This window comes from Thamnophis sirtalis, unplaced genomic scaffold, assembly GCF_051295495.1.
Source record: "Thamnophis sirtalis isolate CommonGarterSnake01/CBP01778 unplaced genomic scaffold, rThaSir2_p1.2 scaffold_9, whole genome shotgun sequence".
In the NCBI taxonomy this organism is placed as follows: domain Eukaryota; kingdom Metazoa; phylum Chordata; class Lepidosauria; order Squamata; family Natricidae; genus Thamnophis; species Thamnophis sirtalis.
In genome coordinates this window covers 74829037-74856852 of record NW_028261389.1, presented here as the reverse complement: position 1 = coordinate 74856852, position 27816 = coordinate 74829037, and the positions used below count along the sequence as shown (strand labels likewise).

Here is a 27816-nt window from a genome sequence, read left to right as displayed (position 1 = left end):
GCTATTGCTAATTCTTCATTTCACGGGGAGAGTACTTCATTCCTATTGAAATCAATGGGAACCTAAAATTATCATTTATTGAGTAGAGTTTTTACTGTTCTATTTTGCTAGGATTATTAATTTTTTGTGGCTGTACTTACAAGTGAAATTTGACATGGGAACAATATGTCATTTTTGCCTGTCAAGTGATATAATTAAACCGATGGGTTTTGTCGAAATGATGGTGCCTTTTCAGGTGTTGTAATATTTCTAAGAAATAAGGTGAAAAGTAAACGTCGCCTTTACAGGAGGTAATTACGCTCAGCTGATGGTCATTAGGCTCTTCTCCAGACTATAAAAAAGACTGCTTGTGCCACGCCCTTCTTGCAGAAGTCAACGCTTTGACTAAAGAGAAACTAACTTGGAAGGCTGGATTGCTGCCAAGGTTTGTTTGAATTGCTACCAAGGTTTGTCGGACTTGCTGCCAAGGTCCTTATCTGTTTATTTAGTTGGCTTTCAGCCACCGAGAGTCTGGTCTTGTTATTAAAGGACATTCCATTTAAGCTTGCCTCGGCTTTCGTTACTGGATGGAGGAGGGGGTCAGAACCGTTTCCTAGCATTTATAATTATAAACTTGGCTAATACTCTAAGAAAAGGACAATTTCATGATTCTTATAGTTTTAGGTAACACTGTAACAATATAGTTCGTTGTAGCATCTAACATGTTTGCAAATTTCTGATGGCTTAAAATTTGATGAATTAAAATCCAGGTTGTTATATAAACTCAGCAATGAAGCGGAATAAATCCTGAGGTAAAATCAAAATAAAATGTTGAATTGTTTTAATAGAAATATAAACATTCTTTTAAACAGAAGAACTAGCATCTGAAAACAATTTTACCCTTTTATGAAATATATCTTTTATTAATCAACACTCTCTTTCCTTGATTTTATTTGCAGGCCTTGTTAGGTGGTTTATTAATTATGCATCCAGAAGATCCACTCACATTTTTAGAAGAAAAAATCAAAGAAATGATGGAAAAAGGTTTATATGGCATTATATGGTATGTATAAGAGGTTTGTGTGACCTAGAATTATTGATAATCAATGTGAAATCAATATGAGGAAATATTATTATTTTTTTATAAATCAGGTTGATTGGAACAATGTAAACTCCTAATAAATAGAGCTGAGGTGGCGCAGTGGGTAGAGTGCAGTACTGCAGGCCACTTCAGCTGACTGCTAGATGCAGTTTGGCGGTTCAAATCTCACTGGCTCAAGGTTGACTCAGCCTTCCATCCTTCCGAGGTGGGTAAAATGAGGACCCAGATTGTGGGGGCGACATGCTGACTCTGTAAACCGCTTAGAGAGGGCTGAAAGCCCTATGAAGCGGTATATAAGTCTAACTGCTATTGCTAAATGAGTTTTTAAGATCAATAATAGAATAGAAAATACCAGTAGCTAATAAATACTCTGAATGTCTGTTAGTAAGATATTTAAGTAATCTGAATTAATATTATTTCATGTTTCAGGTTCTTCAGAACTGAAATAGGAAAATCTGAACAAAATGTTTTAGTTCTTGGGAGCCAGAGTTTAATGTGAATTGCTTAAATGTAGGAATGAAATCAGTGGTACCAAAAACGGATAGAAGGATTTTCAAATTTTCATACTGCACTTGTCATATTTACTGTTTTCTTATTTTGAATCTAGTAAGCATTCACATATACGGAAAAAAAAGTTTTTAACGTTATACAGTGCACAGATCACAGTAGCTGGTTCAGAAGTTAATTGAAATGTAAATGTTTATTGTTATGGGATATTAAACTTTTACATTCAACGACATACATTTCCCCCCTATAAATGAATACTGGAGCAATGCCAAGCAAGCCATCAGCTAGTTATAACATAAAAAGCAATGGAAACTATTTTCCATTAGTCTCCACGTTTCTTGGAAAGCAAGAAATCCCACAGACTTGTGGGGGAAAAAATAGACTCTTGAGAGATAAGGAACATAAAAATAGTAATATTGAAAAATATGATTTCTAGTAGGGAAAAAAAAATCACAGTGTAATATCATTTACATTCTGTGCTTTGAACCAGGATAATTTATCTGACTACAGTAGTATAACGATTTCAAAACATGATTTTATAAATTATTATATGAGCCGAGGTGGCGCAGTGGTTAGGGTGCAGTACTGCAGGCCACTTCAGCTGACTGCTATCTGCAGTTCGGCGGTTCTAATCTCACCGGCTCAAGGTTGACTCAGCCTTCCATCCTTCCGAGGTGGGTGAAATGAGGACCCAGATTGTGGGAGCGATATGCTGACTCTGTAAACCGCTTAGAGAGGGCTGAAAGCCCTATGAAGCGGTATATAAGTCTAACTGCTATTGCTATTGCTATTATAAAGTTTATAATATGACATGACATGAAATGATATAGAAGTTAGCTAGGATAGAAAGGAAAAAGTCTTTTAATAACGGAAACATGATTAAAAGCTAGAATAAGTGATAGAAATAAGTGAAGGGGGGACATTAGTATATATACCTTTATATAATAAAATGAAACTAATAACAAGAGAAAACATGGAATAAGTGAATAATGACAGTTTGCAACCTAGTATAAATGTGTATCATTATTAGAAATATATGATTGAATGTAATAATTATAATTAACTGTATTAGTTTTATTTGGACTAGAATATATGTGCCACACGGTTTACACATTGGTTTGATATATTTGTAAAAAAATTAAAAACTTGAGGAAAAAAAAACTAGCTCAAGCTGTAATATAGTAATTTGATTTTTTTTAAATCTAACATTTATATATATATATGTATATATATTTTCTTAGGAACATGTGTATCGATCCAGAGTTAAGCCTGAAGCTGAGAGTCCTTTCAGACACTTATTTACATACACTTTTAGGACTTGATGACGACCAGCTGGTAATTATTAATAAAACTCTGTAAAAACATGTAGAATAATAGGTTTCTCCCAAGATAGTCTGGGAAGAATTTTGCTTAATGTTTCTTCATAATCCATTTTTGAACTAGAGTCGTGGGAAAGCCTATATTCCTTAATCCTTATTCCTGAAGACTTTATAACCTAAACACACTTAAGTAAAATTTCATCAAACTCAGATGTAATAAAAATTAACTGCCTCAGGCTGGGTTACTTGGTGCTCTGCATTCTGTATGTATAAATGCACTTAAATCTATCTAGCTATCTAGCTATCTAGCTATCTATTTTCTTCCTCCTCCTCCTCCCCCCCTCCCCTCCTCCTCCTCCCCCTCCTCTCCCTCCCCCCCTCTCCTCTCCCTCCCCCTCTCCTCCTCCTTCTTCTTTCTTCTTTGTTCTTCTTCTATATCTACCTACCTACCTACCTATCACACATCCTATCTATCTATCTATCTATCTATCTATCTATCTATCTATCTATCTATCTATCTATCTATCATCTATCTATTATCTATCTATCTATCATCTATCTTCTTCTCCTCCTCCCCCTCCCCCTCCTCCTCCTCCTTCTCCTTTCTTCTTTGTTCTTCTATATCTACCTACCTACCTACCTATCACACATCAATTATCTATCTATCTATCTATCTATCTATCTATCTATCTATCATCTATCCATCTATCCATCTATCTATCATCTATCTATCTATCTATCTATTTATCATCTATCTATTTCTATCATCTATCTATCTCTATCATCTATCTATCATCTATCTATTATCTATCTATCTATCGTCTATCTTCTTCCTCCTCCCCCTCCCCCTCCTCCTCCTCCTTCTCCTTTCTTCTTTGTTCTTCTATATCTACCTACCTACCTACCTACCTATCACACATCAATTATCTATCTATCTATCTATCCATCTATCTATCCATCCATCTATCATCTATCTATGTATCTATGTATCTATGTATCTATGTATCTATGTATCTATGTATCTATCTATCTATCTATCTATCTATCTATCATCTATCTATCTATCTATCTATCTATCTATCTATCTATCTATCTATCTATCTATCTATCTATCTATCTATCTATCTATCTATCTAAATGGCTGTGTGTATGTTTGTTTCAGCATAACTCTGGAATGCCTTGAGCAATTTCAACCAGACTTGGAATACAGATGACTTACTCTCTGGAAACAAATACTGTGGGGCAGAGGTGTTTTTCAGCAGGTTCTGACCAGTTCTGGAGAACCGGTAGCAGAAATTTTGAGTAGTTCGGAGAACTAGTAAATACCACCTCTGACTGACCCCTCCCCTATCTATTCTCTGCCTCCCGAGTCCCATCTGATTGGGAGGAAAGGGGGATTTTGCAGTATCCTTCCCCTGGAGTGGGGTGGGAATGGAGATTTTACAGTATCCTTCCCCTGCCACGCCCACCAAGCCATGCCATGCCATGCCACGCCCACCAAGCCACGCCCACAGAACCGGTAGTAAAATTCTTTGAATTGCACTACTGTATGGGGGTAAGAAACCCCTAAAATCCCTTTGGGTGTGTGTTCTGTTAATCTACAGCCTATTGTGCCATAAAATGGCTTCTACTGTGCAGTGCAGTGGAGTTGCCATGGTAACGTCGTCACAGTACTCCACAAGGGGGCGCCCTCTACTAAGGGGGAAAATTCAACATTAGAAATTACATTTGGTCCAGACATTTCCCTCCTATAAATAAATATCCAAGAAACGCTGGGTTATCCACCAGTAAATAAATAAAATTCCCACTGTAGGGAAATACGATGTAGAAAAATAAGTAAAATGGGGAAAGAGAAATTTAATTTGGTGGCCTCTAGGATTAAAGAACCTGATGGTTCTTTAGTACTCATCTGAAAAGTATAAATTCAGATGTACGTCAGTGCCAAACATCTGAATTTTGATCAGTGACCCTGGGGATGTTTCATAAATGATCATAAATGTGGAAAAAAGGGGCATAAGGTCATACGTTTATTTTTTATATTTACTTTTCAGATGACCACGGAGTTATGTGATAAAGCATGGGACTTGTATAGCACTAATCTTAAGAGAAAGTGCTTTGAGTACGTATACAATTACCTTTATTATTTCTTAATAATATTTCCATTTTCCCCTGATATGTAATGAATTTATAACATTGCCCGGCTGCTATTGTAAGCAGAATTAATGTTCAGTTCTAGGTATTCATTTGCTGACATAGAAACTATAGGTTGAGCAAAATAAAAAAACCCAATCTCATTCTGGCAGAAATCGCTACTAAGGCTGTATTCATAGAATCATAGAATAGAGCTGGAAGAGACCTTGGAGGTCATCTAGTCCAGCCCCCTGCTCAGGCAGGAAAAACTATACTATTTCAGATAAGTGACTGTCTAGACTTTTCTTTAAAAAAGAACAACCATTGATAGAGCACCCACCAATTTCTGGAGGCAAGCTGGTTAAGAATAGTGTGGTGGCCTAGAGTTGGGGGGGGGGTTGCCTCACAATCAGGAGGCTGTGAGTTCAATCCTAGGTAGAGGGAGATATTTCTCTCTTTCTGGGCACAAGGAGAATGTATCTGCTGAACAAAACTCCACATTGGCGACAGGGAGGGCATCTGGCCAGTAAACATTCTGCTAGCTCCATTCAGACACCACCCCGCAAGGAATTATGGGGTCGTTAAAAGATGATGATGAAGCCGTTCCACTGGTTAATTGTCCTCACTTTTAGGAAGTTTATCCTTAATTCCAAGTTGCTTCTCTCCTTGATTAGTTAATATTTCTTGTCCTGCTCGCTGGTGTTTTGGAAAATAATATTTTTTAAGGATTAGTTGACTGAGGTAACCATTAAAACCAATCCAAACATGCCAGACTTCTTTCACACGTACAACTAGGAGTATCCACAGTGGAGATCAGAAAGTGACACTCCTATCCAAATTCTTACCCTTTGTGCGAAGTACCCGTTCAAACAATGGCCTTTCATCACACAGTTGTGGTCACCAACTTGACTTTTTTTGTGAGTCTCCTGCAGATAGCCTTCCATCTAACATAGGATAGCAATAGCAATAGCAGTTAGACTTATATACCGCTTCATAGGGCTTTCAGCCCTCTCTAAGCGGTTTACAGAGTCGGCATATTGCCCCCAACCATGCAAAGTTTTCTCCAAACAAATGTAGATGGGGACATCTTTAACAGATTAACAGATTTGGAAGGGACCTTGTAGGTCATCTAGTCCAACCCCCCCTCCTTGCCCAAGCAGGAGACTCTACATCATTTCTGACAGATGGCAGTCCAATCTCTTCTTGAAAACCTCCAGGGATGAAGCTCCCACAACTTCTGAAGGCGACTTCTGTTCCATGGCTTGATAGTTCTTACTGTCAGGAAATTTCTCCTTATTTCCAGGTTGAATCTCTCCTGGTTCAGTTTCCATCCATTGTTCCTTGTCTGGCCTTCGGGTGCTTTGGAGAATAGCTTGACCCCCTTCCTCTCTGTGGCAGCCCCTCAAATATTGGAAGACTGCTGTCATGTCTCCCCTGGTCCTTCTCTTCACTAGACTAGCCGTGCCAAGTTCTTGCAACCGTTCTTCGTATGTTTTAGCCTCCAGTCCCCTAAATATCTTGGTTGCTCTTCTCTGCACTCTTTCTCGAGCGTCAGCATCTTTTTTATAGTGTGGTGAGCAAAATTGGATGCAGTGTTTTAAGTGTGGCCTTACATCTCCGCCATCTCTTCTTTGTCTGCCAAGGTTAGTTAAAGTTGATTTATCACAAATCCACCATATCGGTTCTCCTTAGTCTTGAGAGAATATAGGTAGCCCATATGGTTACTAAATGAATGGACTTACATCCATTCATTTAGTAACCATATGGAGTTACAACAGCAATGAAAAAAGAGGACAATTTTCTTACTTATAACCTTTGTGACGTTGAGGATTTGTTCCTGCGTTTGGCTTTTTAATTTTTTTTATTTAACACCCCCCCCCAAATGTAAAATAGTTTAATGCGGTTCAACGGAATGCTTTTCCAGTTGCCGTTTTATGCTTCGAAGAAAGCATAGGTTTTAAAAACAAACTTTAAACAAATATAGTCAAATAAAAATTGGAGGCATAAGGGTAACATGTATAAATATCTGAGTTAAAATACTATGGCAGGAAATACAAGATTGTTTTGTTATTGGAAAGATACAGGTTGATAGATGGAGGAATATAACTTAAAACTAGTGAAATTTAGTGAAATTTAGTAATAATAGATATAATTAAACAAATAATTGATAATGATAATAATGTATACAATGTGTAGCGTTATGATAAGTAATAATTGGATATGAATATTGAATGGTACCCATGAAAGGAAGATTAGAAATCTTTTTGGATTATATATAAAAGTTAATAAAAAAGAATTAAGTTAGATACAGTTAAGTGTTGATTATTAGAGGTAAAATGTTATGATACAGGATATAGTCAAATAAAGGAGGGATAATGATGACAAACCTATATACATATATATGAGTATAATATAAGGAAACTAGATGAAAATTGCCAACAGCGATTTGGAAAGGAGGATTAGAAAAGTCTGTTATCAAAAGTCCATATGTCCTGTTCTAGCTAAATATTAATGGATATTATACGGATTCAGTGTTATTGGAGGATTTTTGAAATATTAAATGAAATGCCAGTATGTGGTTATGTATTAAATTTTGGTATATTTTATGAAGAAGGATGTTTAAATAATTATAGTCCAATATAAATGGGGGTACAAGGGTAACATGTATAAATATTTGAGTTAAAATACTTGAGTTAATATGAATTATGCTCGATGACTGTGGAAGAGAGGCACGAAAAACCTTTTGTAACCCAGTGTTTTTCAACCTTTTTTGTGCAAAGGCACACTTTTTTCATGAAAAAAATCACGAGACACACCACCATTAGAAAATGTTAAAAATTTTTAACTCTGTGCCTATATTGACTATATATAAGGTGTTTTTCCCACGGCACACCTTGCACTATGTCACGGCACACTAGTGTGCCGCGGCACAGTGGTTGAAAAACACTGTTGTAACCAACTGATACACTTTCTACAGTATGTAAAGAAGGAAGATTTTATGTGTTGTGTTTGTTTTGAAAAAATAAAATAAAATAAATTTTAAAAAAACCTTTAACACATTGTTGATCATCGCTCAACCATTGCAGGGCGTGGATCAAATATTGTGAGGGCAAGAAAGAAGCCGAAGAACTTCTAGAGCAGAGATTGGCAGCTGCAAGACAGTATTATGACTGCAAGCAACTAAAATTAACAATGAGGAAATGGTGCGAGTGGATAAAGTCTCGGCACGAAGTGGCCAATCGTAAGAATAAGACACCAATAATAATAATAATAATAATAATAATAATAATAATAATAATAATGCCGCACTGCTTGGATCTGCACGCATATTACGAAAATACGTTACGACGTCCTAGGCCCCTGGGTGGGGCCCGACTAGTAACCAATGCCAAATCTGGCGAAACAACTGGCCGCTGTGATACAATTGAATAATAATAATAATAATAATAATAATAATAATAATAATAATAATAATAATCTGTAAAAAAAATCACGCAGAATGATTATAAATTGCGGCACAATTCAGTAGCACAAATGATCCTCTGGAATTTGTGCAAAAATTATAATATTAAAACAACAACAAACTGGTAGGAACATAAGCCTGAAAAAGTAAGCCTGGAACATTTAGGGAATGTACCTGAACAAATCGTATGAATTAATTCAATAACTGCTTGCAATGAATCTTGTATCTAAAGTAGGTCTGCATATAGGATTGCAGATTTAGTTATCACTGGTTCATCACAAATTTTGTTCTGTTTACAATGTGTTGAGGCTTCAGTTTAAAAGATTGTGCCTGGATTGTGCCTGGACCATTCATTCGCTCAGCGCTGTTTTGATATAGGGGTCTTTATAAAAGCCAAATTAATATTAGAATATCTGGTAATAACCAGGGGTGGGATTCAGACAGATCAGACCGGTTTAGGCGAAGAGGATGCTAATTTTGCAACCAGAAATTGGAAAGAGTGGCTGGCCACGCCCACCCCTCCCAAGAGTCTCCACATGGCCTGTTCATGCCAGGCAACTTCAGAGTCCACGCGGAGGCTCCGGGAGGGTGAAAACCAGGCCTCCTGGAAGTTCCGGAAGTCCAGAAATGGACCTGTTTCCAGTCTCTGGAGGGCTTCCAGAGACCGGGGTAGGCCATTTTCATCCCCTCTGAGGCTCAAGGAAAACCTTCAGGCCTGGGGAGGGTGAAAACCAGTGGTGGGATTCAAATAATTTAACAACCGGTTCTCTGTCCTAATGACCAGCTGGGTAGGCGTGGACCAGGGGTCATGTGACCATGTGGGCGTAGCCAACTCAAAGTCACTCACGTCAATGGGCGCTTCGCCTTACTGTTACAATGTAATAAGGGTTAACGGGAGAGGCAGTTTCTGTAAGCAGGGCAATAAAGATTAGGCTAGAAACAACACCAGAATGTTTCCTTCCTGCCTTCCTTACAGGATTAGCCCTGTAAAGTGGAAAAAAACAAAAGGAGATTTCTTCCAACAACCGGTTCTCCGAACTGCTCAGAAAGTTAACAACCGGTTCTCCTGAATAGGTGCGAACCGGCTGAATCCCACCACTGGTGAAAACGCCCTCCCTCCTGCCATGGTGCAGGAGGCTGAGTAGGCCACACACCCCATGGCCATGGCCATCCAGCAACCAGGCAGAGCCCCCTTTGCTAAAATTTTCAATGCCACCCCTGGTAATAACATATTACCAGGGCGCAGAGCCAAGGTGGCGCAGTGGTTAAATGCAGCACTGCAGGCTACTGCTAGATCAGCAGGTCAGCGGTTCAAATCTCACCGGCTCAGGGTTGACTCAGCCTTCCATCCTTCCGAGGTGGGTAAAATGAGGACCCAGATTGTTGGGGGCAATATGCTGACTCTCTGTAAACCGCTTAGAGAGGCCTGAAAGGCCTATGAAGCGGTATATAAGTCTACTGCTATATTGTATATTATTATGGTCTATTTTTATATCTAATATCCCCTGATGTTCGTAAAACTACTTTAAAATTTGGCTCAACCCTAGTTAAAAAAACGCTTGGGTGGATCTACGATTTTAACCTTTTGATTGAACAACGTCAGATCAAAATGAAAAAACATTTCCTTTTATTCATCTTTATAGAGAAATGGAATTAAAAGACCGAGACATTTACTTATTAAGCCGTCTTCTTCATGCGAACCAAACGGTACTGCAGATTTGTTGGGAAAAAAAATCTTGTGTTTTTCAAATTATTTTGCCCTAGGCGCGGCGAAACATATAGAAAAAACCTTCAACAAAGTTTTGAAGAAAGTGGTGTTTAAGGCCTGGCGAAAAACTACTGTCGTAAGCAAAAAGCCTAAAATGTCGATTCAGGTAAGAATATTTTCGTTTGTGTTGTACTTTCCAAAAGAAGCATTGGTATAAATTCATTTTAAAATCTATTTTCATTTGATATCTTTAACCATCAAGAGTTGGCAGCTACTGATTAAGCCATTTAATTGATTAATTGATTAATTAAATGGAACACAGATAGTCCTCAAAGTATGACCGAAACATAGGCGAAACTTTCTATTGCTAAACGACTTATTAAGATAATTTTGCCCCATTTTACGACCATTCTCGCCACTGTTGTTAAGTGAATCACCGCAGTTGTTAAGTTGGTAACACACTTGTTAAGTGAATCTGGCTCCCCCATTGACTTTGCTTGTCAGAAGGTTTTAAAAGGGGACCTCTGTAACCGTCATACATATGAGTCGGATGGCTGAATTTTGATCACCTCACCACAGGAATGCTGCAGCTGTCGTAAGTGTGAAAAACGCCCGTACGTCACTGTTTTCAGTGCTGCTGTAACTTCAAATGGACGCTAAACGCGCTGATGTAAGTTGAGGACTATCTGCAGTACAGATAGTCCTTGAGTTCCGACCCGCAATTGCACCCACAATTTCTGTTGCACGATTCACTTAACAATTTCAGTGATTCGCTTAACAGCTGCGGCCGAAAAAGCTCATAAAATGGAAGAAAACTCATTTAACGGCTCTCTCAATTCGCCATGGAAATTTTGAGCTCATTCGTGGCCGTAACTCGAGGACTCCATGTAGAATGCAATAGGAGGTTGGAACTGAGAACTGGGTTGGTTTCCGACGAATATCTTCCAAGGTTTAATAGCTTTGTTTCCCTCGGCATTAAACGTTGCCCTTATTTGAACCGCGGCTCAGGATTCACTGCTAATTCCTTTAATTATGTTTTCGGGAGTTTGTAAATTATGCCGACTTTCCTTCTGTTTTTCCCCAAGGCTTTAGAAGATGCAAAAAAAGGAAAAAAAATCTTATTTATGAACCAGCTGCGTTTTCATGAATCATCTTTCCTTTGGCTTTTATTCTTCGCGATGACATTGTGTTCCTTGATTTTCCTCCTGAAAAAAAAAATGCATTCCTTCGCCCAGCGATTCTGAGATTTTATTTTTGTATCTCTGAAAGCATTTCAACGAAAGAGCCTAACTTCCCTTATCTACAGCGTGGAGCTGCAGTCTTTTCCACTCCATAGATCTGTGGAAAGGATCATCTCTCTTTCCCTAATGTGAAATGAAGCAGCCTTTCCAGGCTTGTGGGTATGTTTGGGATTCCAAATAATGTCTCAAAAGTGCTTCCCGCCCCCCCCCCCCTCCCCGCTTCAAAAGGCAACTGGACATGTTTCACTTCTCATCCAAGAAGCTTCATCAGTTATGATGCTGGGGGATAGAAGGATAGGTAGTGACTATCCTTCCACCCCTCAGCATCATAGAGTCAGTACCTATATGCTGACTCTGTAAACCGCTTAGAGAGGGCTGAAAGCCCTATGAAGCGGTATATGTCTAACTGCTATTGCTATCGCTATCCTTCTATCCCATTCCATAGAGTACCTATCCTTCCATTCAGTACCTATCCTTCCACCCTATTCCATAGAGTACCTATCCTTCCATTCAGTACCTATCCTTCCACCCTATTCCATAGAGTACCTATCCTTCCATTCAGTACCTATCCTTCCACCCTATTCCATAGAGTACCTATCCTTCCATTCAATACCTATCCTTCCACCCTATTCCATAGAGTACCTATCCTTCGATTCAGGACCTAGATTTCCATTTCATTCCATAGAGTAATAGCTATCCTTCTATCCCATTCCATTCCATAAAGTAAATAGCTATCCTTCCATCCCATTCCATAGAGTACCTATCCTTCCATTCAGTACCTATCCTTCCACCCTATTCCATAGAGTACCTAACCTTCCATTCAGGACCTAGATTTCCATTTCATTCCACAGAGTAGTAGCTATCCTTCTATCCCATTCCATAGACTGCTTATCCTTCCATTCCATAGAGTACCTATCCTTCTATTCAGTACCTACCCTTCCAACTCATTCCATAGAGTAAGTACCTTTCCTTCCATCTCATTCCATAAAGTACATATCGGTCCATTCAGTACCTATCCTTCCATCCCATTCCATACAGTACCTAGCCTTCCATTTCATTCCATAGAGTAAGTCGCTAGCCTTCTATCCCATTCCATAGAGTACCTGTTCTTCCATTCAGTACCTATCCATTTCATTCCATAGAGTAATACGCTAGCCTTCTATCCCATTCCATAGAGTACATATCCTTCCATTCAATACCTATCCATCCATTTCATTCCATAGAGTAAGTACCTATCCTTCCATCCCATTCCATAGAGCACCTGTTCTTCCATTCAGTACCTATCCATTTCATTCCATAGAGTAAGTCGCTAGCCTTCTATCCCATTCCATAGAGTACGTATCCTTCCATTCAGTACCTATCCATCCATTTCATTCCATAGAGTAAGTACCTATCCTTCCATCCCATTCCATAGAGCACCTGTTCTTCCATTCAGTACCTATCCATTTCATTCCATAGAGTAAGACGCTAGCCTTCTATCCCATTCCATAGAGTACGTATCCTTCCATTCAGTACCTATCCATCCATTTCATTCCATAGAGTAAGTACCTATCCTTCCATCCCATTCCATAGAGCACCTGTTCTTCCATTCAGTACCTATCCATTTCATTCCATAGAGTAAGACGCTAGCCTTCTATCCCATTCCATAGAGTACGTATCCTTCCATTCAGAACCTATCCATCCATTTCATTCCATAGAGTAAGTACCTATCCTTCCATCCCATTCCATAGAGTACCTGTTCTTTCATTCAGTACCTATCCATTTCATTCCATAGAGTAAGACGCTAGCCTTCTATCCCATTCCATAGAGTACGTATCCTTCCATTCAGAACCTATCCATCCATTTCATTCCATAGAGTAAGTACCTATCCTTCCATCCCATTCCATAGAGTACCTGTTCTTCCATTCAGTACCTATCCATTTCATTCCATAGAGTAAGTCGCTAGCCTTCTATCCCATTCCATAGAGTACTTATCCTTCCATTCAGAACCTATCCATCCATTTCATTCCATAGAGTAAGTACCTATCCTTCCATCCCATTCCATAGAGTACCTGTTCTTCCATTCAGTACCTATCCATTTCATTCCATAGAGTAAGTCGCTAGCCTTCTATCCCATTCCATAGAGTACGTATCCTTCCATTCAGTACCTATCCATCCATTTCATTCCATAGAGTAAGTACCTATCCTTCCATCCCATTCCATAGAGCACCTGTTCTTCCATTCAGTACCTATCCATTTCATTCCATAGAGTAAGTCGCTAGCCTTCTATCCCATTCCATAGAGTACGTATCCTTCCATTCAGTACCTATCCATCCATTTCATTCCATAGAGTAAGTACCTATCCTTCCATCCCATTCCATAGAGCACCTGTTCTTCCATTCAGTACCTATCCATTTCATTCCATAGAGTAAGACGCTAGCCTTCTATCCCATTCCATAGAGTACGTATCCTTCCATTCAGAACCTATCCATCCATTTCATTCCATAGAGTAAGTACCTATCCTTCCATCCCATTCCATAGAGTACCTGTTCTTCCATTCAGTACCTATCCATTTCATTCCATAGAGTAAGTCGCTAGCCTTCTATCCCATGCCATAGAGTACGTATCCTTCCATTCAGAACCTATCCATCCATTTCATTCCATAGAGTAAGTACCTATCCTTCCATCCCATTCCATAGAGTACCTGTTCTTCCATTCAGTACCTATCCATTTCATTCCATAGAGTAAGACGCTAGCCTTCTATCCCATTCCATAGAGCACTTATCCTTCCATTCAGTACCTATCCATCCATTTCATTCCATTGAGTAAGTACCTATCCTTCTATCCCATTCCATAGAGTACTTATCCTTCCATTCAGTACCTATCCATCCATTTCATTCCATTGAGTAAGTACCTATCCTTCCATCCCATTCCATAGAGTACGTATCCTTCCATTCAGTACCTATCCATCCATTTCATTCCATAGAGTAAGTACCTATCCTTCCATCCCATTCCATAGAGTACGTATCCTTCCATTCAGTACCTATCCATCCATTTCATTCCATAGAGTAAGTACCTATCCTTCCATCCCATTCCATAGAGTACCTGTTCTTCCATTCAGTACCTATCCATTTCATTCCATAGAGTAATACGCTAGCCTTCTATCCCATTCCATAGAGTACTTATCCTTCCATTCCATAGAGTGGATACCCTTCCAGTCAGCGCCTATCCTTCCTTTTCATTCCGTATAGTACTTATTCTTCCCTTCCCTTCCATGGTGTACAAATCCTTCCATTTAGTACCTACCCTTCCATCCCATTCCATAGAGACGGTACCTATCCTTCCATCCCCCAGTATCAGAACTGATGAAGGTTCTTGGATGAGAAGCAAAATGTTTTCTTCTTCCTCCTCAAGGGGAAAAAAAAATCCAGTCCAGTTGCCTTTTGAAGAAAATGAAAAAAAAAGGCACCTTTGAGAGATCTATGACTGAGAATCTCCACAGATATATGGCAGGGAATATGGTCGCCATAGGGTCTGTCCTAAAATGTGTTGGGAGCACACTAAACCACCTTACTTCAATTAATATAAATAAGCTATTATTTTTCCGATTCCACTTCTCTCTCCATCTTGATCCATACAGAAATGAGAGAAATGGAATCGGGAAAAACAATATAAATACGACACAGGGTGCCATCAGGTTCAGACTGGAATTGAGCCCGCAAATTTCCGTTGCCAAGCAATTTATTACTGTAAAATGATTATATATTATTGTATTACGCAACATCTTACTTATCTCAATCGTAAATCTGAGTGATTGCCTGATTTTGAGGCTGCAGATAGTGCTCAACTTGCGACCACGGTTGACCCCAAAATTTCTGTTGTGAAGTAAGACATTTGTTAAGTGAATTTTGCCCCGTTTTACGACCTTTTTTGGCCACCGTTGCTAAGTGAATCACTGCAGTTAAGTTAGTAACATGTTGTTAAGTGAATCTGGCTTTCCCATTGACTTCGCTTGTTAGAAGTTCGCAAAAGGGGATCCCATGACCTCGGGACACAGCGACGGTCATAAGTATGAATCAATGGCCACACATATCAACGTTGACCAGGTGACCATTGGGACACTTGCAATTGTCATAACAGTGAAAAACTATCATAAGTTCCTTTTTTCGGTGTCGTCGTAACTTCCAGCGGTCACTAAGTGAACTGCCGTAAGTCGAGGACCACCTGTGTAATTATATGATTAATTATATTAATCACCATACACACACATTAAAATGCAATGTCTACTTGCCCTGTGAGGTTAGCCATAGTAATAGCAGTTAGACTTATATACCGCTTCATAGGGCTTTCAGCCCTCTTTAAGCGGTTTACAGAGTCAGCATATCGCCCCCAAAACAAGCCGGGTCCTCATTTCACCCACCTCGGAAGGATGGAAGGCTGAGTCAACCCTGAGCCGGTGAGATTTGAACAGCCGAACTGCAGAACTGCAGTCAGCTGAAGTAGCCTGCAGTGCTGCATTTAACCACTGCGCCACCTCAGCTCTTAATTGAACACATTTCCCCCCCCTTAATTAGGGTAGGCAGTCCGATCACACGGCTGTTTGGGTGAAAAAAAACCCCTGATGTTTGACTCATGTTATACGTATATCTGTATTTAGCAGCCTGTGGTGGAACCCGAGGTATTACTTACGGTTGTACCGGAAGCCCGCGAGAGACGACATTCGGAGAAACGCCGCTCTAGTGTGGTACCCAAACATGTCATTGAAGAGTTACCCGCATTCAACCCGAAAACAGGCAGAGAGTATTTTACAAAGATGCCCTTGCTACCATTAGCCCAGGTTGGTTCGTCTGTTTGTTTCAATAGTAGGATTCATTTTTTTTTACTACCGGTTCTGTGGGCGTGGCTTGGTGGGCATGGTTTGGTGGGCATGGCTTGGTGGGTGTGGCATGGCTTGGTGGGCATGGTGTGGCTTGGTGGGTGTGGCATGGCTTGGTGAGGGTGGCATGGCTTGGTGGGCGTGGCATGGCGTGGCTTGGTGGGCATGGTGTGACTTTGTGGGCATGGTGTGGCTTTGTGGGCGTGGCATGGCTTGGTGGGGGTGGCGTGGCTTTGTGGGCGTGGCGTGGCTTTGTGGGCATGGCAGGAGAAAGAGACTGTAAAACAGTGATGGCTAACCCTTTCCCCATCACATGCCAAAAGTGGAGGGAGTGCAGGGGGGGAACCTTGCGCGGGTGTGCCCACACCCATAATTCTATGTTTGTGACCCCCCCCCGCATGCATGCGCGTGCGACCCCTGCTTTTCACGACGACCCATTTTTCGCCCTTCCCAAGCTCCAGAGGCTTTCTAGGAGCCTGGGGAGGGCAAAAACGGCCTCCTCCGCCCCCCTGGAGCCCCCCTCAGGAGGCTTCGGGAACAGACTTCCTGTATCCCCGTAGCGCCATTTTTCGCCCTCCGGAGCCTTTAGGAGGCTTCCCTGAAGCCTCCAAGGGGGGGGGGAAATGGCCAAAAATGAAGGCCTAAGTCATTTGGCCAATGCGCACATGCGTGCTGGAGCTCACATGATAGCAGTCTTCCAATATTTGAGGAGCTGCCACAAAGAAGGGGGAGCTAAACCTATTCTCCAAAGCACCTGAAGGCAGGACAAGAAGCAATGGGTGGAAACTAAACAGGGAGGGAAGCAACCTAGAAATAAGGAGAAATTTCCCAACAGTTACAACAATTAGGGCATTTGTATTAAGAGTGCTATAAAAAGTGGTGAGACTTGCCTCCAGGAAATTGTGGATATAAGGCAGTGACGTCAAACATTTTTTGGCACTGAGTGCCCAAACCAGAACATGCGTAGATGTGTACACGCCGGAGCACCAGAAACCCAAAGACGAGCTGGCGCGCACATGCCTGGTTTTTGGGCCATTTTTCGGGCCGTTTTCAGGTTGTTTTTCGGCCTGTTTTTGCCTGGAAAAACAGCCCCACAACGGCCTGGTTTTTTACTGTTTTTGGGGGCGTTTTCAGGGTGTTTTCCAGTGCCCCAGCGCCCGCGAAGACCAACTGTGCATGTGCAGCCAGAAGAGCAACTGGCGAGAGTATAGGGCTGCCTGTATCGACTCATTAGCGAAACAAAATAAGAAGAGTAATTGCTAGCAAAAAAAAACCCCAGACTCGTTCATTTTATTAGTCCGGCAAATATTTTTATAGCACTCTTAATACAATTCCCTAATGGTAGTAAGAGTCAATTGTAAAAACAGCCTTTTAAGAAGTTGCTGCGGAAAAGTACTCTTTTCGTTCAATATGGCAGTACCTTTGGAGATCCCGAATGTGTTTTCAGAGACGAATATCGTCACACGTTAACATTCTTCTTTGTTTCAAATTTAGATTTTCCGCTACTTAAACCTAGTTGACTTGGCTAGATGTGCTCAGGTTTGCCAAGGCTGGAAGGCCATGACACAAGTGGTCACAGTATGGAGTAACGTAAGTAGAGTTTCTTGAAATGTTAACAATATATATATATATTTTTTTAAAAAAAACCTTTGGGGGAAAGCTGAAGAAATGAACTATTCATTTTAAATGAACACATCGTCCCAGGGGGTTCGGGAGAACTTGTAGCTAAGATACTGTGCAGTTTGGAGCAGTGGTGGATTTCAAAAATTGTTCAAACCTACTCTGTGGGTGTGGCCTCCTTTGTGGGAGTGGCTTGCCGCCCATGTGACCAGATGGGAGTTGCTTGCTGCCCATGTGACCTGATATGAAGATGCCGACGACACTTGTCAGAACCACCTTAAATTACCTCACACACAGCACCGGCATGCATAAGAATATGATGTAAACTTGTTTTCTAAAAGGCATCTTTGGTTTGCGTTAAAACAACTTCAACACCCGCAATGTTCTGATTGCACCACAAACGCAGTAGTCATCCTTACCTTTCACAGAGGCACTGAGTTTTATAAATATGAGCATGATAGTGTAGAATAATCATATCCAAAGACCAGTGGTGGGTTTCAAAAATTGTTCGAACCTACTCTGTGGGTGTGGCCTCCTTTGTGGGAGTGGCTTGCCACCCATGTGACCGGATGGGAGTGGCTTGCTGCCCATGTGCCTGGATATGAAGATGCCGACGACACTTGTCAGAGCCACCTTAAATTACCTCACACACAGCACTGGCATGCATAAGAATAGGATGTAAACTTGTTTTTTTAAAGGCATCTTTGGTTTGCGTTAAAACAACTTCAACACACGCAATGTTCTGATTGCACCCCAAACGCAGTAGTCATCCTTACCTTTCACAGAGGCACTGAGTTTTATAAATATGAGCATGATAGTGTAGAATAATCATATCCAAGGACCAGTGGTGGGTTTCAAAAAAATTTGGAACCTCTTCTGTAAGTGTGGCCTGCTTTCCGGGTCCACTAGTGGAACCTCTTCTAACCGGTTCGGTAGATTTGACGAACCGGCTCTACCGAATAGGTGCGAACTGGTAGGGACCCACCTCTGGTTTGGAGAACCCCCAAACCCCACTCCTGGCTTGCCCCACCCATCCTGCCCTTCCCAGGAGTCCCCACTCAGCCCATTTTGGATCCAGGTAAGTGCAGGGTGCGTACAGAGGCTCGGGGAGGGCGAAAAACAGGCCTACTGGAAGTTTGGGAAGGCCAGAAACAACCCATTTTCGCCCTCCCGGAGGCTCAAAGAAAGCCTCTGGAGCGCAGGGAGGGCAAAAATGCCCCCCCACTGCAGGGGGCCGACTAGGCCACGCCCACCATGGCCACACCCACCAAGCAACCAGGCAGAGAACCCCTTGCTAAAATTTTTGAAGCCCACCCCTGCATCATTCTAAACATGCAGTATCGGTTGTCCTCTACTTATAGCCAGAATTGGGATTGGAACGTCCATTGCTAAACCAGGTGGTTGTTGAGTGAGCCGCACTCAATTTTATGATCTTTTCTGCTGAGTTGTTAAGTGAATCACCCTGGTTGCTAAGCGAATCTACCTTCCGCGCTTGACTTTGCTTGGTTGAAGGTGGGAGCGTCACTCATGGTGAACATGGACCCCAGGATGCTGCACCTGTCATAAATACATGATGATGACCAAGGGCCCAAATTTTGAACGTATGACCACAACGGCTGGTTCAGATCGGTTCAGGCGAACCGGTTGCTAATTTTATATCTGGTTTGCCGAACCAGTTGCATCCGCATGGATACTCCTGGGAGGGGTTGTGTGGAGTGGGCAGGGCCAGCCAGTCCCTGCTCCCTCCCAAGAGTCTCCATACGGCCTCTTTTGGATGCGAGGTATGTGCAGGGCCCACGTGGAGGCTCAGGAGGGGGGGCGTAAAACGGGCCTCCCGGAAGTTCCAGGGGTCCGGAAATGTGCCAATTTCCGGCTTTCGGAGGGCCTCTGGAGCCCAGGGGGAGGCCATTTTCACCCTCCTCGGGGCTCGAGGAAAACCTCTGGAGCCTGGGGAAGGTGAAAACTCCCCCCGCCCCCGCTATGGTGCAGGAGGCCGAGTAGGCCATGGCCACGCCCACCCAACAACCGTGCGGAGAACCGGTGGCTAAAATTTTTGAATCCCACTCCTGCACGCTGGCCCTGTGACATTTGTAAATGTGAAATTTCATCATAAATGCACCTGTTGGTCTGATTTTTTTAAATTATTGTTTATTACCCTTGTATTTGCCAACGGTTGCTAAATGAGGCGTGCCTGTTACTTAAGAAATAATCCCAATCGGTTTAACGGCTAGAATGTTTTTCGGGTAACGTTCTTAACATTAATGACTGTGTAGGTGAAATGCTGTGGTCTTTTTGTAATTCTGCAAGCAGTGTTATTTTGTTTTGTTTTTTTTCCAGATTGATTTTTCTGAAGTGAAGGACGTCATAAACGATCATGTGGCACAACGCATTTTGCAGAAGTGGCACACTAATGTGGTGCAGTTGGACTTTCATGGATGTGCTTATGCTAGGTTACACTGGCTTACTTTTAAAGGTATAGGTGAGTATTTCATTTTACTTTCCTTCCTTCCTTCCTTCCTTCCTTCCTTCCTCTTTTCATAATTGATCCTTTCCTTCCTTCCCTTCTTTCCTTCCTTCCTGCCTTCATTCCTTATTTTCATATTCCTTTCTTTTGCTTTTCTTTCCATCCTTTCTTCCTTCCTCTTTTTACATTCCTTTTTCCCTTTTTTCCTCCCTCCTTTCCTCCCTCTCTCTTCTTTCCCCTCCCTTCCTTCCTTTCATATTCCTTTCTTTTCCTTTCCCTCCCTCTTTTTATATTCCTTTTCCTTCGCTTTCCTTTCCCCCTCTCCCTCCATCCCTTACTTCTTTTCCTTCCTTCCTCTTTTTATAGTCCTTTTTCTTTCCCTTCCTTTGTTCCTTATTCATTTCTTTTGCTTTTCCTTCCTTCCTTCCTTCCTTCCTTCCTTCCTTCCTCTTTTTATAGTCCTTTTCCTTCCTTCCTTCCTTCCTTCCTTCCTTCCTTCCTTCCTTCCTTCCTTCCTTCTTATTTCCCTTCATTCTTTCCATATTCCTTTCTTTTGCTTTTCATTCTTCCCTCCCTCCCTCCTATCATTAAGGACCAGGCAAATGACTTATATAACAACATGAAGTAACTTGCTTTGAGTTTGCAAATGAAACAAACAAATGCTAAATTTCTAAGGACTGGAGGAGGCAGATTGGTTCCAGACACCCAGTTCTCGCTGATACATTTAGAACACAGGTGAACAATCTGTGGCCTCTTTTTCGTGACTCCCCCCAAGTCAAGACCACTCTGACATCAACAGCTGAAGGGAATAGTTCATTTTACGATGGGAAGCAGATAAAAGTTTTGTTATAGATCCTAAAATAAGCATATTTTTTTTTCTTTCCAAAACAACAACAAAGGACTCACTCATTTCTCCCAAACAGCCCTGTCTACTTTTGCTCTGTTCTCAATCTCTGGGCATTCCTTGGCTCTCCTGAAGGTTAAGAGTGATCTTTGGCCACTAAATTCCTCACAAGCTGTCAGCGAGCAGAACACGCTGTAACGTAAAATAATAAGTTCTCCTTTGCTGCAGCTCTTACAGAGCACAGAATAATAGAGTTGGAAGGGACTCTGGCGGTTTTTCTAGTCCAACCTCTGCTCAAACCAAAGAAATTAAAAGCGAGATTGGGACAAGCAGGAGACCCTTTCAGACAAACGGCTGTCCAACATCTTCTTAAAGACTAACAGTGTTGGAGCATTCACAACTTCTGGAGGCAACTTCTGTTCCTCTGATTAATTGTTCTCACTGTCAGGAAATTTCCTCCTTAGTTCTACGTTGCTTCTCTCCTTGATTAGTTTCCATCCATTGTTTCTTGTCCTGCCCTCAGGTGCTTTGGAGAATAGGTTGACCCCCCTTCCTCTTCTTTGCAGCAGCCCAGGGGTGGGTTGCTGCTGGCTTTACTACCGGTTTGCAACCTGCGTGCAACACTGCACGCCCGTGCGCTGTTCAATGTAAATTGTGTTTCGCGCCTGCGCAGAGCAATTTACAGTGAACTGCGCGTGCGCAGTCACTAAAAACCGAAATGGCGGTGGCCCAGGAGCAGCGAGGGAACCGGTACAGGGGCGTGGCAGGCCTGGGTCACTGCCGGTTCTGCGACCCAGGCCTGAATTCCACTATCAGTTCAGCCGAACTGGGCTGGACCAGGAGCAACCCATCTCTGTGGCAGCCCCTCAAATATTAGAACACTGCCATCATGTCACTCATAGTCCTTCTGTTCACTAGACTAGACCTAAATGTCTATGGAGATTCTCAGTCATCCAGGCCATGGTTGTCCCAAAGGGCTTTTTCAAGAGGCAACTGGACTTCCTTGTTTTTTCCTTGAAGACGTTTCGCTTCTCATCTAAGACGCTTCTTGGATGAGAAGCAAAACGTCTTCAAGGAAAAAGAACCAGAAAAAGTCCAGCTGCCTCTTGAAAAAGCACCTTTGTGATAGACTAAACCAAGGGTCAGCAACCTGCGGCTCTGGAGCCGCATGTGGCTCTTTCATCCCTCTGCTGCAGCTCCCTGTCGCCGGTCGGCTCAACCATTGATAGGGCTTTCGGTTAGGACAAGTAGAGGAAAAAGGATGCTGCGCTAGGAGGAGACTCTATGGTGGGGGAACTGAACTTCTGGTTGGTAAAAGGAAATTGTGCTAGGAGGAGACTCTATGGTGGGGAAACTGAACTTCCGGTCGGTAAAAGGAAACTGTGCTAGGAGGAGACTCTATGGTGGGGGAACTAAACTTCCGGTTGGTAAAAGGAAGCTGTGCCAGGAGGAGATTCTATAGTGGGGGAACTGGACTTCTGGTTGGTAAAAGGAAGCTGTGCCAGGAGGAGACTCTGTGGTGGGGGAACTGAACTTCCGGTCGGTAAAAGGAACTGTGCTAGGAGGAGATTCTAAGAGCCAAGGTGGCGCAGTGGTTAAATGCAGCACTGCAGGCTACTGCTAGATCAGCAGGTCAGCGGTTCAAATCTCACCAGGCTCAGGGTTGACTCAGCCTTCCATCCTTCCGAGGTGGGTAAAATGAGGACCCAGATTGTTGGGGGCAATATGCTGACTCTCTGTAAACCGCTTAGAGAGGCCTGAAAGGCCTATGAAGCGGTATATAAGTCTACTGCTATTGCTATTGCTATAGTGGGGAACTGGACTTCCGGTCGGTAAAAGGAAGCTGGTGCCAGGAGGAGACTCTATGGTGGGGGAACCAAACGTCCGATCAGTAAAAGGAAACCGTGCTAGGAGGAGACTCTATGGTGGGGGAACCGGACTTCCGCTTGGTTCCAGAATTGAACAGGGCACTTCCGGTTAGGACCTTTGTGGCACTTTGAGTGTTTAAGGTTGCCGACCCCTGGGTCTAGACATACCAAATTCCTGCAACCGTTCTTCGAATGTTTTATCCTCCAGTCCCCTAATCATCTTTGTCGCTCTTCTCTTGCACTCCTCATCCTTTCCTTTGTATTGTGGCAACCAAAACGAATGCCTTGCCTATAGTCTCACTACAATTTTTGCTGGGGTCCTGTGCTGCTTCTTTTCAATCCATGGACTGGACTTCACCGTTCTTTTCCAAAAGAAATGGTTATACTGCTGCGCGTTCCCTACCCGTAGCCATCTAAAGCATCCACTTTCCCCCCCCCACCGAGTCTCTTCTCTCCGAGTATGAACGGAATAAGTTGCTTCCTGACTTTGCGTGCAAAGATGGAGGCGCCGTCACACAATCAGCAGGAGATCAAACTGTGTTTATAACGGTGCTAAATCCAGTAACCGGAGCTGGGAATATAATCAGCCCCTCCTCTCTACCTGTGGCCTGCTTGTTACAATTCCCTACTAAGCCATGCCCAAGACTACTGAAAAACCTCCGGCGTTTGGGAGGCAGTGCGCGACACACACACACACACAGGGTGGGGAAGAGATTGTTATGTCAACATCGGCTCTCGCATACTGTAGGCTTTATTATTAGTCTCCTGAGGATCTGCGATTAAGTGGGTCATTCTGATTGTGTTGGAACAAATCTCGCATTACTCACAGATTTTGCATGGATTGGAGGGAACGGGGGCGGGGGGGAAACTGGCTGTTTTTTGAGAAAGCAGCCTAGCCAATTTGTAAAATCTGGATTGCTGTGTCTGTGGACAGTACTGGTAGATCTGGCGTACGTGTGGAAAGATTTCACAGCTCAATATGAGTTTGTAGAGTAGGTTGACCTGTGTGGATAGGGAAAGAGAGGGTTGTGGCCCGCCAGATTCAGACAGTGAGGAGGCTGGGGAGGAACATGGGCCAGTCCTGGAGTCTGGGAAGGCTCAGACGAGGGCTCTGTGTTGGAGGCAGAGAAGGGGCCAGAGCCATCTGGGAGTTATGTGTTGTCTCTGGAGCCCCCGGAGCAGGGGTGGGTTCCTGCCAGTTCTAACCTCTTCTATAGAAGATGTTCCACAAATCTACAGTGCCATTTCGAACCGGTTCCAGCTCCCTCCCCTCCTCCCCACATCATCAAGATGAAGAGCGAGAGGAGGAATTCTGGGAGTTCACAAATCTTAAAGCTGTCAAGTTTGAACACCCCCTGGGTTTTTTTTCTAAAGGGTTAGAGGTGAGAGGGTCTTGTAACTTGACAGCTTTAAGACTTGCGTGCTTCAAATGCCAGAGTTTCTGAGCCAACATTTTGGTTGCTAAGCAAGAGCGTTGTTAAGTGAGTTTCACCACATTTTACAAGCTGGCCACGCCCACCCAGTCACATGGCTGGCAAGCCACTCCCACCTGGTCACATGGCTGACAAGCCACTCCCACAAAGCAGGCCGCACCCACATAAGAGGTTCTAAAAAATGTGAAACCCACCACTGCTCCAGAGTTTGACATCAGTGAAGCAGAGGAACAGGGGGAGCCTGTTCCCAGTGTGCGCATGCACAGAGCTGCCAGAAGGCAGAAACAGTTAAGACAAAAGGGGCGACTTGGGAATAAGACTTGGAGATGATTGGCCCCTCCCATAAGACATAAAAGAGGAACAAATGGATGTGAGACTTTGTAGGAGGCAACTTTGTTCGTTCCGGTGGGTTTAAACTCTGAAGCTGCGTTTTGACTCTATGCTTCGTTTATTCTTGCAAAACGAATTGGCAATTAGGTCTCTGGCAGCGTTTCAAGGAATATAAAGGTGGTTGCTTATCATCCTTACCCTGAAAGACTGTGGCAGACTTCTGTCAGACTCTTTACAAACTGTTTGTGACTCATTATGAGCTGTGAATGAAGGTAATTCACAGCCGTTTAAATAAAAAGAGGGTTTTGGGGACTAAGTATGTGATTTTTACTGTCTCCGGAAGCCTAGGTCAGAACACAAGCGTCTTTTAACTTCTTGGCTGCAGTCCCCATCTGTGGTGATCTTGGAGCCCAGGAAAAATAAAATCTGTCACTACCTCCATTTCTTCCCCATCTATTTGCATCTGTATTTATATTCCCATTTCTCCTATCCCCATTTAAGGACAACTAGCTGGTGTTTGGAACAGTTTGCTTTTCAACAACCCAATTCTTCATTTGCAACTGAAATACACCTTTACTTTTTTTTAAATTTGTCTGACTTACCGTATTTTTTCGGAGTATAAGACGGACCTTTTTCCCTCAAAAAAGAGGCCGAAAATCTGGGTGCATCTTATACACTGAATACAGCATTTTTTTGCCCCTTCACCAAAATGGCTGTGCAAAGCCTTTAGAAGGCTTCCAGAGAGTTCCTGGGGGCTGGGGAGAACAGAAATGAGCGAAAAGGGGCTTTTTTGCTCAATTTTGCCCCCCAGCCACCAGGAGCACTCTATAAGCCTCCTAAAGGCTATTCATGCCCCCTTTTTTTGACAAAAAACCGGGCCATTTTTTGCCTGTTTTTTGGGGGGCCCAGAAGCACTCTACAAGCCTCCTAAAAGCTATTCATGCCCTTTTTTTTGAAAAAAAGGCCCCCTTTTTTGCACACAAAAAAATGGGCCATTTTTGGGAAGTCTGCAGAGCGCAAAAACTTTTTTTAAAAATTTGCCTCTTCAAAATCTTGGTGAGTCTTATACTCTGGTGCGTTTTATACTCCAAAAAATACGGTAGTTTGTCAATGGTAAAAAAGAATTATTCACTTACCACATGGAGGGAAATCATATGTTTAGCTGTTCTCATAATTATTTGCACCTTCACGTGTTTTCGCTCAGTTTTGTCCATAATAAACAGAACAGCTAAAGACCAATACAGATAACCCATACAACTATTCATTTAGTGACTGTTTAAAGTTACGACAGCACCGAGTAAAGTGACCTATGACCCTTTTTCATACTCATGGCTGTTGCAGCATCCCTGTAGTCATGTGATCAAAACTCGGATGCTTGGCAAGTGTAGGTATTTATCCGTGTTCAGTAGGAATGTAAAATGGAGTGGCGCGGTGGCCTAGAGGTGGAGCTCTCACCTCACAATCAGGAGGTTGTGAGTTCAATCCTAGGTAGAGGCAGATATTTCTCTCTCTGGGCACAATGAGAATATATCTGCTGAACCAAACTCTGCATTGGCAACAGGAAAGGCATCCAGCCAGTAAATACTCTGCTAGCTCCATCCAGTTGCCCAGTCTCCATCCCACAAAGGATTATGGGGGTCGTTAAAAAAAGAAGATGAGTAAGACTGTAAAATGTACAGCCATTTGTTTATTTATTAATGGACTTCTATTTTTTTCTCAGGTGAATTAATATTTGCCTATGCTAACTCTGGCCTTTCTGATAACTGTTCTGCTTAAAAGTAAAAACATTCAAATAATTTCTGATTTCCTAATACAGAAAGTTCGAGGAACTTTAGAAGAGAGAAAAACTACTGTATTTTTCAGAGTATAAGACGCACCTTTTCCCACAAAAGAGGGTGAAAATCTGGGTGTGTCACTGAATACAGCATTTTTGGCCCCCTTTGCAAAAATGGATGTGCATAGGCCTTTAGGTTTCCAGAGTGCCCCTGGGGGCTGGGGAGGGCAAAAATGAGCAAAAAACTGGCTGGTTTTTGCTCGTTTTTGCCCTCCCAGCCTCCAGGAGCACTCTATAAGCCTCCTAAAGACTGTGCATGCCCTTTTTTTGACAGAAAATGGGCCCGTTTTCATGAAAAATGGGCTGTTTTTTGCTCATTTTTGCCCCCCCATCCCCCAGGAGCACTCTACAAGCTTCCTAAAGGCTATGCATGCCCTGTTTTTGACAAAAAAACGAAGCCATTTTTGCAAAAAATGAGCAGTTTTGGGGAGATCTGCAGAGCGCAAAAACTTTAAAATTTGCTTCTTCAAAATCTTGGTGCTTCTTATACTCCGGTGCTTCTTATACTCCGGTGCATCTTATACTCAGAAAAATACAGTATATGTTGAACTTGACTAGAAAAATGGATTCTGAGGTAGTCATAACCCCCCCCCCCTTTAGGGACTAAACAAAATGCTGAAATTCAACACAACCTCCTTCCTAGCATTCTTGCATAGGATTTTATGCATTTTGGAAGGGTCGTGTATCCTTTTTAGATGGCTAACCACCACCGAAGTACAAGTAATCCTCGACGTATGACCCCAGTTAAGCCCCGAATTGATGTGTGGCCAAGTGAGAAATTTGGAAAGTGAGTTTTGCCTCATTTTGTGATTTTTCTTGCAACTGTGGTTAAGTGAACCTGGATTCCCCGTTGACTTTGCTGGCCAGAAGGTCAGCAAAGAAGGTCACCTGACCCCGGGACACTCCAACCGTCATAACTATGAGCCAGTTGCCGAGTGTCCAGATATAAATCACGTGTCCATGGGGAATGCTGCAACGGTCGTAAGTGTGAAAAGTGGTCATAAGTCAGCCAACAACCTGGGTCCTCATTTTACCGACACGGATGGAGGGCTGAGTCAACTTTGACCTGGTGAGAATCGAACTGCTGGCAGTGGGCAGAGTTATCCTGCAATACGGCAT

At 42.5% G+C, this 27816-nt stretch overlaps 1 protein-coding gene across 1 annotated transcript in view; it reads left to right on the top strand.

Moving 5' to 3' along the window:
• FBXL13 (F-box and leucine rich repeat protein 13) overlaps nucleotides 1-27816 on the top strand; it is a 75444-nt gene that overhangs the window by 6414 nt on the left and 41214 nt on the right. The window contains exons 2-9 of the mRNA XM_087722283.1: nucleotides 939-1042; nucleotides 2830-2923; nucleotides 4959-5026; nucleotides 8124-8278; nucleotides 10265-10374; nucleotides 16086-16265; nucleotides 17799-17894; nucleotides 20262-20403. Of these exons, the coding sequence (XP_087578409.1) occupies nucleotides 939-1042; nucleotides 2830-2923; nucleotides 4959-5026; nucleotides 8124-8278; nucleotides 10265-10374; nucleotides 16086-16265; nucleotides 17799-17894; nucleotides 20262-20403 (949 nt within the window). The remainder of the gene's footprint in view (nucleotides 1-938; nucleotides 1043-2829; nucleotides 2924-4958; nucleotides 5027-8123; nucleotides 8279-10264; nucleotides 10375-16085; nucleotides 16266-17798; nucleotides 17895-20261; nucleotides 20404-27816) is intronic.